At 38.7% G+C, this 13,274-nt stretch overlaps 1 protein-coding gene across 1 annotated transcript in view; it reads right to left on the reverse strand.

Moving 5' to 3' along the window:
* The window catches only part of CROCC (ciliary rootlet coiled-coil, rootletin), a 2,018,646-nt gene that overhangs the window by 1,019,150 nt on the left and 986,222 nt on the right, over positions 1–13,274 (reverse strand). The window contains exons 17-18 of the mRNA XM_044061829.1: positions 10,884–11,077; positions 194–321 (exon numbers count right to left, since the gene is read on the reverse strand). Coding sequence (XP_043917764.1) covers positions 194–321; positions 10,884–11,077 — 322 coding nt within the window. The remainder of the gene's footprint in view (positions 1–193; positions 322–10,883; positions 11,078–13,274) is intronic.

Below are 13,274 nucleotides of genomic sequence, written 5' to 3' on the forward strand. Positions count from 1 at the left end.
ACACACAGAGTAGAGAAAAATTGAAACAACTGTATAGTATATTCTGTTACCTAAGTCAGTTAGGACAATACCTGCACTATGAAAGCTCCCTCAGGAACAACTTGGAAATAAACAGTCTGAACTACAAATGTAATGAGTAGTTTAAAATGACACAAACAAGCATTCTATTATAACCACTTCTGTTTGCACATACCTTGTAGTGCCTCCTTCGCCATCAAGTTGCTCTGATTCTCTCCTTCCAACTGTTCCTTACGTGCTTCCAACTGAATTATCTGTTGCTGGATGTCAAACAAAGCTGTCTCCAGTGATTCTTTTTCGCACCTATAAACATCCCTCATAGTTAAAACCTCATTGTGCTACTTAAATGTTACTTAAATGTTCATATTTTATACTATATACATGCAAAACATGCATGAGATTTAATACTCCAAAGGTACCCTAGCATTTATTACAAGTAAGTTTCCCTTCTTCAGAAATCAACCTTAAAACAATAGCATCCAAAGTAGCCACTAATTAGAAGAAATGACAATCTACAGCAGGTTTGTGTGTTAGTCACTAAGAATGATTGTGCATCTCAAATGGTAGAATATAACAATGGAAGTAAAGTGCCACAGTTGAAAAATTTGCATCAAAGAGCTCCAAGAACCAGGATTCATAGGTTCATAGGTGATTATAGGTTCAAGGGTGATCACTAGCTAATGGCACAAGAGCCTAGTCAATAGTACCCAGGATATGATAATACTATATCTTAATTCAATAGATAAGGGATAGGGTATTATCAGGGTAGTGGGTGTTTGGATGTCGGAGCCCTTAGTCATTTTACAGACTGTCTCTGTTCACAAGAGACATGGGCAGCACCCCAGGTGTGAATTTACAGCTACCTCTGGTTAAGGTCTGTTTGGTGTTTGCATGTTCCCCTCTTGTGTTTCTACTGACCTCTCAAACAACATGCTGGTTGAATGGCTACGATGGCTATGCATATGTGTGAGTGTGTTGTGTTTATGTATGGGACTCTCCCTCTCACTCTTTCTATATGCATGTAGATATATATATATATATATATATATGGGTCTAGGTTAGAAGATCGACAGCCGACATCACCGACAATGGATTAGCGGGCGCCAGATGATCGACACTCGGAAGACCGACGCTACGGATGAAAACGCCAATGCCAGGGATAGTGACTTGGAAAGAAGGCTGTGTGAGTATGCGGTGGTGACGGACGTTAGGGTGCGAGTAAGGTAAGTGTGGATAGTGACAGTCTGTGGGGATAGGGGTGGGTTAAGTGAGTTAGGGTTAGGGCGCGGGTTAGGTAAGTGTGCGGTAGTGGTATTTTTTGGGTTAGGGGCGGGTTAAGTGAGTTAGGGTTAGGGCTGGTTAGGTAAGTGTGCGGTAGTAGTATTTTTTGGGTTGGGGCGGGTTAAGTGAGTTAGGGTTAGGGCGCGGGTTAGGTAAGTGTGCGGTAGTAGTATTTTTTGGGTTAGGGGCGGGTTAAGTGAGTTAGGGTTAGGGCGTGGGTTAGCTGAGTGTGCGATAGTGACGGACCTTAGGGTAAGGGTTTGGGTTAGGGTTGTACATAGTTGTGTGTGTGAGGTTTAGTGTGGGTTTGTGAGGATTTTGGTGTGCTTGTGTTCTGTGTGTGGTTTTTGGATAGGGGATGTGTTTTGTTAGTTGATTGTTGTTATTGTGGTGTGTGCAGTGTATGGGGTTTCATGTTTGTGGACTGTCGGTTACTTGTTTGTCGGGCATGTGAGGTGTCATGGTTATGGTTTGTCGATTATGTGGTGTCGATGTTTCTGTTGTCGGTGAAAGTGGCTGTCGATGTTATAACCTAGAACCATATATATATATATATATATATATATATATATATATACACACACACACACACACACACACACACACAAGCACACAACTACCATACCTCACCTGAACATATAATCAAGACTCAGGCACTTATAGTAAACCCTTCATGAATATTTTCAAAATAAGTGAGTCCTCTGCCTATCAGCCACAACTCATTCCTCCTCTCATTCTCTGTCTGCTAGTAATGATTCCTCCTGCCCCTATATTATTCTAAGTATATGGCTGGTGCATGCTTAGTGTCAGTCAATGTGGAGTCTATGTGCAAAAGTGTTCAAGCCAATCTTGGTACATAGCACTGGGCATAGACTAGGATTCAGGCTGCATTCCCCATTGGTGAGATTTCACACATAAAACTCAAGCTCCTACAAGACAATAACTCATTCCTCCTCTCATTCTCCATCTCCTAGTATTGATTCCTCCTGCCACCATATTATTCTTAGTTCTACACTTGTCCATGCCCTCTCCTGGCCCATTATTTGCAGGCCAGAGGGGTAAAAAGATGAATTAAAAACTATATCAAGTACACCCTTAATGCAGGTTAAAACTAAAACACACAGTTTGCTCAAGAAAAGAATCTGCATGGAAAAAATCAATTAAGCAATCAAAAGCTGCAATCAACCCATACAAGGCCAGAGCTTTTCTGAAGTCCATATATTAAACTACTTTCACTCATTCAGCATGTAAACCTAGCAAATTACATGTTTCTTTTAAGTAATGTTTGCTCTCATGTTGTCCTCAGCATTAGGGGCAGTCTCATACCTTCTGAGGGGATGATCATACCCCAAAAATATGTAAATTACTAGCTTTTGTAGTCACAAGCTTCACTTATGACTTCATATGAGGTATAAGAAGCAGATTGTTTGCGAACCTGATGTAAGGTGGTGCTGTTTTACAGTTAAAACAGCAAAACTTTTACATAGTAGTAAAGAGCTTTAGCCCAATCAGATATCACCCATTTATTCCATTGTTTCTGGAATACTACCAGAAGACAATCTAAGATCTATTGAGGAGGGGTGTCCTTCAGACATCCATGTTAGTGCTCTGTAATCTCACCAGCATCCCAACAATATGAGCATTTGAAAAGCCTAACACCATGTCCAGTGTGGAGTGAGGTGAGAACCATGTCACAGCAATGACATATAATGGTCTCACTTGCAAGTACATATTACTATTTGGGCTACCATCCATCAGTGGTTTGGTGAGCCTAATACTGACCCCCAGGCCACCCTTCTCTGAGGGGTAGTAGCAGTGTGTGCATCTGGCTCTGCCCAACCTCTCTCCCAGTGCCAGAAGCAAGACTAAGGTTAACTGATTCGGCTGATCCCTACAAACTGGGGACAGTCATCAAATCCCATGCTGATATTCAAATTCTCCAATAATGGCTGGACCAAACAAACACTTGTTGTGTTAATCATTAACTTACTCTCAATATCAAGAAATGCAGAACAGTTTATTTTGGTAAACCCAGCATCATTACCATATACAGTACTGATAACATTCCACTTAAATCTGATCCAGTCATCAGGGACTTGGTATCCTTGATAAGAAACTCTCTTTTGATCAACACCTCCTTGCTGTGGTTAGAAAATCCTTCTAGCGTGCAATTTTTTTATAGTATCCCTCAGGCTCCAAAGATGTTACAGTCCCACTTTATTCCTCACATATAAGGTTCAACCTTGATTATAATGCGCCTTTGATGCGTACCTTACTAAGCATCAAAACCAGTTCAAGAGACCTCAATATTTTCTCACACACAGGGTCTTATATTCCTTAAAAAATGTGACATATAATTAATCTGCAGGACAGTCTCCAGGAATAGATGGTATTCCTATGGAAATTTGGAAGCTGGTTGGGAAGAAAATTATAAAGATCTGGAGGTTTCTGTTTAAGAGTATTTTAAAGGAGGGGAAGAGCCAACATCCTGGAAGAAAGCTGTGGTAAAGACTCATCAGACCCAGCTTCATACAGGCCCATTTAAATTTTAAACTATGATTATAAAGTGTTGCTTATCTATAATAGCTGCAAGAATGGCAAATATGTTGCCAAACTTGATAGATATGTATCAATGTGGTTTTGAGGAGGGAACATTAACAGAACAATGATGATCCAGAGGAAAACTGAATGTAAGAAAATAATGCTACTGCTGTTGATAGTTCTTGAAATAAAGAAATAATTCGACAAAGTTAGCTGGGATTTTATGAGTAGGGCAATGGAAGCATTTCCATTCCCTGATACAATACTAAGGTTAATTAGGAAGATATATATTTGGGATTGGAGGCAAAAATTAAAGTATGAGGGTTACTCTCTAATAAGCTGTGTCTGAACAGAGGAATAATTTGTGTTATACTTACAGCCATTGGCAAAGATAATAAGGAACTCAGAAATTCAAGGAAATAATCGGTATGTAAACAAAAAAAAGTTGCCTTTATTTGCAGACAATATTCTTCTGTACCTGGTAAAATCAGAAAAGGCCATTTTGGTGTTGTGCAACATTCTGAGACAGTTTCAAGTTTTTTCAAGATATAAAATTAATGAAGACAAAACAAAGGCTGTAACTGAAAACTATGTACCCACACATGAAATGGTTCAACAATGACATGCTAATATGAAGTATTTAGGAATATGGGTTAAAAAGGATTATGTTACAGCAGCTAAGGATATGTGGAAAGAAACTAAACAAAAGATAATACAAAAACTTAGAAACTGGAAGTTCGTAATTATGGGTCTGACTATCAAAATTCAAGCAGTGAAAATGTTTTAGCACCTTTAGTTTTATATAAGTTCAGACATATTTTTATCAATCAGAGGAGAAGTTGTGGACAGTAATTAATAAAGAGTTTAAGGATTTTATCTGGGAGAGCAAGGATAAGTTAATCCTTCCAATAGAACAAAATGGTTTAGGATCACATGATTTGAATGGACTTTTACAGCTACACAATTAAGGCTCAAATACATAACACAAGCAGAAAGCTACAATTTAAAGTGGAAAGGGATGATGATGAAGTGGGGGAGGGGTTTCAAGAAATAAAGAGAGAGTGGGATTTTGGATGCAGATCCTTAAGAATAACAAAAACATACAGAATATTACATTCATAAAGTAGTAGAAAGTATTCTAAGAACTAAGCCAACACGATAATGGCGAAAGGAGATTCTGATGACAGGGATGACTGCAAATTGGGGGTATAGAGAATATGCAAATGGGGGCTGGAATTTACTGGGGAAAACTGGCAACATAATCAAGACATTGGGAGCAAAAGCTAAAGAGAGAAAGGTAAAAGAATGGGAAGAGGCCAAGAAGACATTTGGACTGCAGGTTACAGACTGTCTTCCCTATCAGGGATTAATATTTGAGTACAAGCAAAGAGAAAGGGATCAGGGAATCCTAACTGAAAGATCTGCCCTGGTAGAGTTTTTAGATTAATCCAGGACAGAAGCTGCTGTTAAAGAAGGGATAATTAGTAGGGCATACAAAATATTGCAGGATAAGTATAGGAATCAATCAGAGGAGATTAAAAAAATTAAGAAGAGAGACTGGATTAGCAATTTACAAGGAAACAATGGGAGGACATATGTATGGCTCCCATACATGCAACAAAGTCTAGAAGATTTAGGATTTTTGCTTGGAAGTGTTTGCACAGGTATTTTTTATACCCAAGCAGACTACAATTAATTTTTCCTCAGGTAAATTCCAAATGTTGGATATGTGATGGGGAAGAAAGAGGTAACTGTGAAAACATGGTTAGGAGTGTAATGATATGACACATTTTAAATAGCTTCTGCAGAGTACTCTGTCAGAAATATTAGGTGAGCAAATGGGTGCACCTAAGATTTTTTTTTTTGTGGTGGGATACAAGATCTTAATTGCTTAGACATATTAAGACCTTGCCAACTTTAATTCTGGTAGTTGCCCAAAAAAGTAATTACTAGAAAAAGCAACTCAAAGTCTACACCACATGTTTATTAAGCACTGCATATTACAACAGAGTTAAAAGAACTGGAAGTGGGATCTTTTAAAAAAACAGTAGGAGCAAATTACATAGAAAAAATGGAAATTGTGGGAAAAATAAATGTCAAGAATGAGTTAGGACAGGAACAGCAAATTTGTTTATAGCTTGGACTTTTTTCCTAGATGTCAACGCTGTTTTTAGTATTAATTTAAGTCTTCTAAAAAATTCCTTTCTAAGTTTTATTTGCATGTGTTCATGTTTTATTATTGATCCTTCATCAATTCCCAAATATTTACACACTCCCTCTTGCTCAGTTTGTTTTATATCACATTACTGTCCCAAACTGATGTTTTCTTGGTACTGCAGCTTTCCGGCTTCAAAGGCTGCTTTTGCACATTTATCAAAGTTAAATGACATTCTTATATCATCTGAAAAAGGTTTGACCACTTGCAGTTGTGCTTTCAGTTCCTCATCTGATGATCTATACAGTTTTAAATCATCTACAAAAAGAAGACCAGAAGTCTTTACACTTTGTTGTTTTTTGGGGAACTCAACTGTAGCCATGACCTAACCTGTTATGCAGATAGCTAAATGGGTTAAGGGCAAAACAAAAGAGCAGTGGTGACAGACAGTCACCCTGGAATATCTCCCTTTGAATTTTTATCTCTGGAATAATAATTTGTCCTTTATCATGGCTTAACTGTAAAGTGGTTTGCCACTGTTTCATGGTTGCTGTAATGTAACTGATCAGTGTAGGGGTGTATCTTTTACATTTTTAACCTCTCTTTATCCATGAGTGTGGGATACTGTCAAATGCTTTTTTGTAGTCTATCCATGCCATATTTAGATTTTTCCCCTTTCTACAGTTCTCAATTATGACTTTATTTAACAACAAATGGTCCTTTGTTCCATATGACTTTCTTTTATTACCCTTGATTTTATTACCCATGCTTAAGTTTTCTTCTAAATGACTATAAATTCTGTTGGCATCAATTCCAGTGTATAGTTTATATGTTGTCAGAAGGCAAACTATTGGTCTACAGTTTTTAGGATAGCTTGAGGGTTCGCTCTTAAGTAGCAGCATTGTTTTTTCCTGTTGTTAACCAGGATGGTATCTGTTCAGGGTATGCATATAAATAGTTCTTACTCATGGCTAAATCTTCATGCAAAAATGCTAATACGTTTAGCGAGAAGTTAGGTACTCCATCTCGGTCTGGGGTTTTCCAATTAGGAGCTGTTCTTAAGTTTGTTTCAATCTCTCTGGCCGTTACTTTATCCCATTTCATATAAACATTTGAACTTTTTATTCTTTCTTTTACTTCTTCTATCAATTTAGCATCTTTGTTATGTTTCACAGAAAAGTATTCTCAGTGCCTGTTACTTCTTTTTCTTTCTGAAGTGCCTAATTTTCATTCTTTTGTTATGTCTGAGTTGTAGTCTTTAAAATCATCTCCTCTCCCCTAAACACCTTCCCTTAGTATCTGTCACAGTGGCAAATTTGAGCTGTTTGCTGTTGTGATTGACAGCTCACAGCAGGAGACAAAGTTCATGTGCTGAGAATACTGTTCTGAGTGATTATCCCTGCTTGCCTTTTAAGTAGTCATTGAAAGGCAAGACATGGTAATTAAACCTGACTGACTAAAAGAAAGCAGGGTATGTGTGAAAACACATGTAAAGTCAATGCATTGGCAGGAGCTTAGGGGCTATGATATAATATTTTAAAGCGAAACACTGCTCTTTGGGTTACCTGGAGGTAGACTAAAAAATCAAGATGCTGGACCCCATATGGGCATTCTCTGGAATTAAATTTAAAAATATATTAAGCACAAGAAATCTGGACAAAGATATAAATAATTTGGGACAAAGGCCCAAAAATAGGGACAATTTTAAACATTGCTCTTACAATTGTAGAAGGTTGATCGAATAGGAGGTTTTACATTATCATGAATTTTCTGAAGGGTATGAAGTCTGAAACTCAAGTGTCTGTCAATATTGTCTGAGTTTAATCTTCATCAAGTTGCAAAAGATTAGCCAGAAAAACAAAATTTTATGAGAAACAGCCTAAACATACGAGGGAAAAATCTGGACATTCTGAAAAAATCTGGACAGTTGAGAGCTATGGTGGCAAAATGTAGGAAACACCAAAAACTGATGAAATAAACATGTTTTTTCAGTCTGTAGGAGCAGTTCTCCTTTAAGGCATTTTGCTGATGTTCGCATATACTTTAACGGATCTGGTGAGTTAAGCACACCTCTCAAGTGTACCTTGTTATGAGGAATGTACCTCATTTGAGGTCTTAAAAAGTTCATGTTCCTTGAAGTTTCACTCTGTCACAAATTTAGTGTTAGGATTTTTTTAATTGATATCCATGGTAAACAGAAAAGACGCATATTAATTTATTAAAATGTCTTTTATATTAAGTAAAACCTAGCATATTTAACCATCCTATGACTTTCTTAGTTGAAGTTGTTAGTATGTGTTTCACATTTTGTCATTTGTTCCACATCATGAGGACTAGTGTTATTCATTTTGGAGATGGAAGGTTGAGAGCTACAGAGGTAAATGCTGCAAGGCATTTCCTGTGTTGTTATTCCTTGCATTTTTGGATATTTTAATAAAAACATCAAAACTTTTTATTAATGCCATGGCGCAATTAAATTTATTATAACTTTACCTCTGTGATAGCATGAAGCGTGTCCATATACTTTAATAAATTTATCTTCGTGCATGTTTACAGGTTCATAGGTAAGTACTAAGCTAGATGCCCTTGTAGGCCATTTTAAGCCCAGCCAATTTCCCTTTCAAAGAAGAATATCAAAATCTGTATCTTGGGTCTGTGAGGTAAACACTTTAGCCATTATACCAGCCCCCAGCTTCTTATGTGTGATGCTGTACATACTGATGTCAATAGACGTACCTAACAGTTTTCCCTGTGCTGATGCCACTGATGTATAAGTTTATTGTTTACACTCCATAGCATCAGTGTATGGAAAATATCATTTTTAAAAGATTATTTTTAACACTCAAAAGCCAAAAGCCTTTACTGATGCTGAGAAGTGTTTATCAGTTTATGCACCACATACCATGGTACAAAGATAAGTCTATTTTCATATGCAAATCACTTTTTCCTGCTTTGTGCACTAGAAAGGGCTAAACTCTGGACAGATAAACTGAACAGCTGATGGTTCTGTGTCCCAAGATGGTAGAGTATACACATTTACTACTCATGTCCAAAGTTTTAGACTCCTTGTTGGGTAGCAAAGTGGTAAACTGCTTTAATCTCTGGGAGCTGTGCTGGATCGAAGACATTAAACAGAAAGTAGCTGGTAGATGCTTGGTCTACAATTCTAACCTTTTAGGTGGGGAGTTGTAAACATTTTTCACCTTAGTGGCCACAGCAGTAGACTCAGGGTGCCTCCTGGCTACCACAGTAGCACCTCTGACAACAGGTTCCACAAAAAGGGTGACTCAGCACTCTTTGGGTTCTTTCCCAGATACACTGTAAGATACAGCAAGACCTTTTTGGGAGATGAGACAGGGGCATAAGATCAACTAACACTGAATGAGCCACAGGGTATCACCAAAACAGGGGTCACACGGGAGGAAGCGGAAGAGAGGGAGGACTCAATGACCCTTTCTGTCTGTCTGTCTCAAAGATAGTGGCCTCTAGGTCTTCTGCTTTCTCATGGAAGCCAAACAGGGAGGAAGTCTCATGACCACCACCACGTCCAAGTATTTTATGCAAGGCTAAGTATATGACTGGTGCATACTTAGTGTCAGTCAGTGTGGAGTCTATGTGCAAAAGTGTTCAAGCCAATCTTGGAACATAGGGAAACAGGTGCCTGCACTGGGCATAGACCAGGATTCGGGCTGCATTCCCCATTGGTGAGATTTCACACCTAAAACTCAAGCTCCTACAAGACAACAAATATTTTCATGCGTGTATCTCAAGCTGTGAGCCCTGGTGTTGGACAACCCAAAGGCACCACCCCCCTCAAACAAGGCTAGCTGGTTCAGCTAGGAATACAAGAAAGGTCCAGGAAGTGGGGATCTTAGCCCAGAGTTCCATCAGTTTGTGAATGGGTGACGCAATCAAGCTTTAAAGGCATCAGGCTCCAGGAGACTAACTGGGCTACTTGGCCATGTTACTAGCCAATAATATACCCCCCAACTGACAGCCAAAGATGTGCAGTCTTTGGTCATCTTTTCATCTTCAGAGGTAGAGGAATGGCACAAATTTAAGCCACTGCAGAAATTGAAGAGTCATTTAAGAAAGTGGTCTAAATTACAGTAGGGCTGGCCTTAATGTACTACCCAAGTTTTCTTCCTTATGGAGATACTCCAACCTATGTCTGAGTATATAAAGGTGGGCCTGTCCACTGATCTCACACAGTAAGGAGCTCTTGACCACCACATTTTTGTCACAAGGTAAGACCACAGAGTGTTTGAACCTTTGACACTTATGGCAGATGTTTACACCATATTCCTCCTCAAGACAATGTAGGCAATGCTGATACAGATCTTGGCTGGTAAAGTGACAGTCACAAAGAAACCCAATAGTTGCATGAGACACTGAAATTAAGGAACTTTATTAAAGATAGTTAGGATTAAAATAAGAAATGCATGAGTGGCAAAAAGAACTGGTGGGCTATGGAGTTAGGCATACTTTTGTGACATAGGACATGGCATCCCCGCATGGAAAGGCAGACAAGGACTCTTCAGTAAAGCTAATAAATTCTAATCGATGGAAATGAAAAACCTGACCACAGCAGCCTTCAAGGAGGGACTTTGGTTGTAGGTATTAATGCTGACAATCATATCTAGGTTGGTACAAAAAATAATGAAATATTTACAATCAGCTATTACACTCAGTCCTAACATGACTCACCCACCAAGAAGACAGCTGCAATGAATGAGGCTGGATGATTATTATCAAGTCAATGAAGTCACAAGAAGAATAGGAGGCATAAGAGAGGAAGAAAGTGACAACAAGAAATAAATTTTACTTTTACAAACAAGGCAGGTTTCTTTCCTTATCTATCACTCTCTTGATTTCTCATAATACTTACTTGAGGGCTGCCACTTCTTCTGCTAGTGCCCTGTTTTCCCGCTCTGATGCTGTCAACTGAACCACCAGGCTAGCTTTATCTTTTGTTAGCTCCTCTTTCTCTTTAGCAGCTCGAACTGCTATCTCGCACTGACGCTCTATTTCTTTGCGGGTCTGAATCAGCTCATCATTAAGAGAATTCCGTAATCGACTTATCTAAAATACAGTTGAGAGTAAATCACATATTCATTGAATGTATTTGCCCTTGCTCTAGAATACAACATGGTTGAACCTTTTATGAACAAGCACTGAAGAAATATATTCAGAGTCATTTTCCCAAGTATTCTGTCAACTATTTCTACAACAGTGCCCTTAGGAATAACTTTTGAATTACAGTACATTCAGTAATTTACAAAACTTAAAAATCAAAATAATGAGAAACACTAAAAGAAACCTAACACACATGAGATAACCTGTGTCATGATTGGATTTTGAGTGGACAGCTAGTACCAAATAAGAAAAGAGATCTTATGAATAGCCTTCATTCTGCACTGTAGAATAAAGCCACATAAATGAATTCTAATACTGAAGCTGGAGATAATACATGCAGTACAAACACCGACCTGGCTCAATTGTGGTACACTTTATCGGCACGTGTGTTGGAATAAAAGTATTTTGACATTTGTAATGCAACATTGAACTAGATACATGTAAATCACAAATGTGGAACAACAGAGAAGAACTGTACCTGCAAAATAATCATTTTCATATATACCTTCACTGTTCCTTCCCTATCAATAAACTGCTTCAGTATTGGGATTAAAGGGGTAGGATATTTAACATGAAAGTGAAGTCAGAAACTATGAAATGGGATTGCTAGTGACAGCAGAATCAAAAGTATCTGTTTACAGATGTACTCAATCATACTTTACCATTACCAGTGTGAAAAGGAAGAAAGAACAGAGATACTGGAAAGGAAAGGAAGGAAAAAAAGGTCAAAGGGTCATACGTCAATTATACAAGTAAGGTAATTTTGTATGCTTATGTGTGTGGGCGGGGATGGTAAGGTGTCTGAAAGGGTCTTTACTCCGACACGTTTACTAAGCACTAACTCCTAAACCAGGAAAATGAAGGAAAGGAAAGAAAAGGGAAGATACAGAAGAAACAGGGCAGAACAGAAAAGAGGTCATTGTTCCCCTCTACTCGACACTCATTAGACCCATTATAGAGTACAACGCCCCTTTTGGAATGTACGTCACAAGACATCTGCAGCAGCTGGAAAGGCCGCAGAAGTACCTCACAAAGAGAATTACTGGCCTCAAACAGATGCTCTACACTGATCATCTCAAAAAACCCCAGCTTTACTCTGTAGCATATCACCTACTCAGAGGTGATCTCTGCCTAACATACAAAGCTATGTCAAACCCAGAGCTGTTGGACATGCTCCACTTAAAGAAATCCCAATCCCTCCGAGCTACATGCTCTAGGGACCTAAACCTTGTCACCACAATAAACAGAACATGCTGGAGGGATAGATTCCTGTCCCAGAGACTTCCCATACTCTGGATCAGGCTACCCATCTATGTCAAGCAAGGATCCTCATTAACACTCTTCAAGAAAAATCTTGATGAATGGATGGGAAATAGGAAATACACCCCGGGGATCACTTCTGTTGCTCTGCTCAACAAGGGCACAGGAAATTAACTTTCTTGGGTTGGCGGAAGCCAGGGAACTTTGTTGGCTAGGCTTACTTAGGCCCTTGGGCCGATAGCCTAGTAACTTCCTATGAACCTATGAGTAGGAGTATAACAGACATATTTTAAAATAGAAATAAGTGCACTACAAGCATTTCTGCGCAGCGATCTGCATAAAACAACAACATAAAAGATGTCCAAACATGGATGAATTTACCACAAAAGAGTGATGTATTCAATGACTAAAACACAAAATTGCCCTATTATACAAATTGTTCCAACAGTGACAGAAGAGAAAAAAAGACAATAATGATAGATTTGTAGCAATAAGGGACTACTTGCAAGAGAGGAGGATTACTCTGGCATGTATTTATATTTCACCTAAAACTGCTATTATGAAGCTTAAGAAAATTCAAGGAGAAATAATCATAGGTTCATAGGTTCATACTAGGCTATCTGCCCGAGGGCATTTACAAGCCTAGCCCATCGTTTTGTGGCTTACGCCACCCCTTTAGTATGGGGAACTATACCCATTATTTTGCTGTGCCTCTGTCGAGCAGTGACACTGAGGTAATCCCTGGGGTATATCTGCGATCTCCCATCCATTGGTCAAGATTTCTCTTGAACAAGGCCAGCGAGGTGCTCTGCCTCACATGTACCGGGATTTTGTTCCACAGCATAGGGAGTCTTTGGGTGATGAATCTATCCCTCCAGCACGT

This window comes from Protopterus annectens, chromosome 2.part0 (assembly GCF_019279795.1).
Source record: "Protopterus annectens isolate FY-2018-M chromosome 2.part0, PAN1.0, whole genome shotgun sequence".
NCBI lineage: Eukaryota > Metazoa > Chordata > Ceratodontiformes > Protopteridae > Protopterus > Protopterus annectens.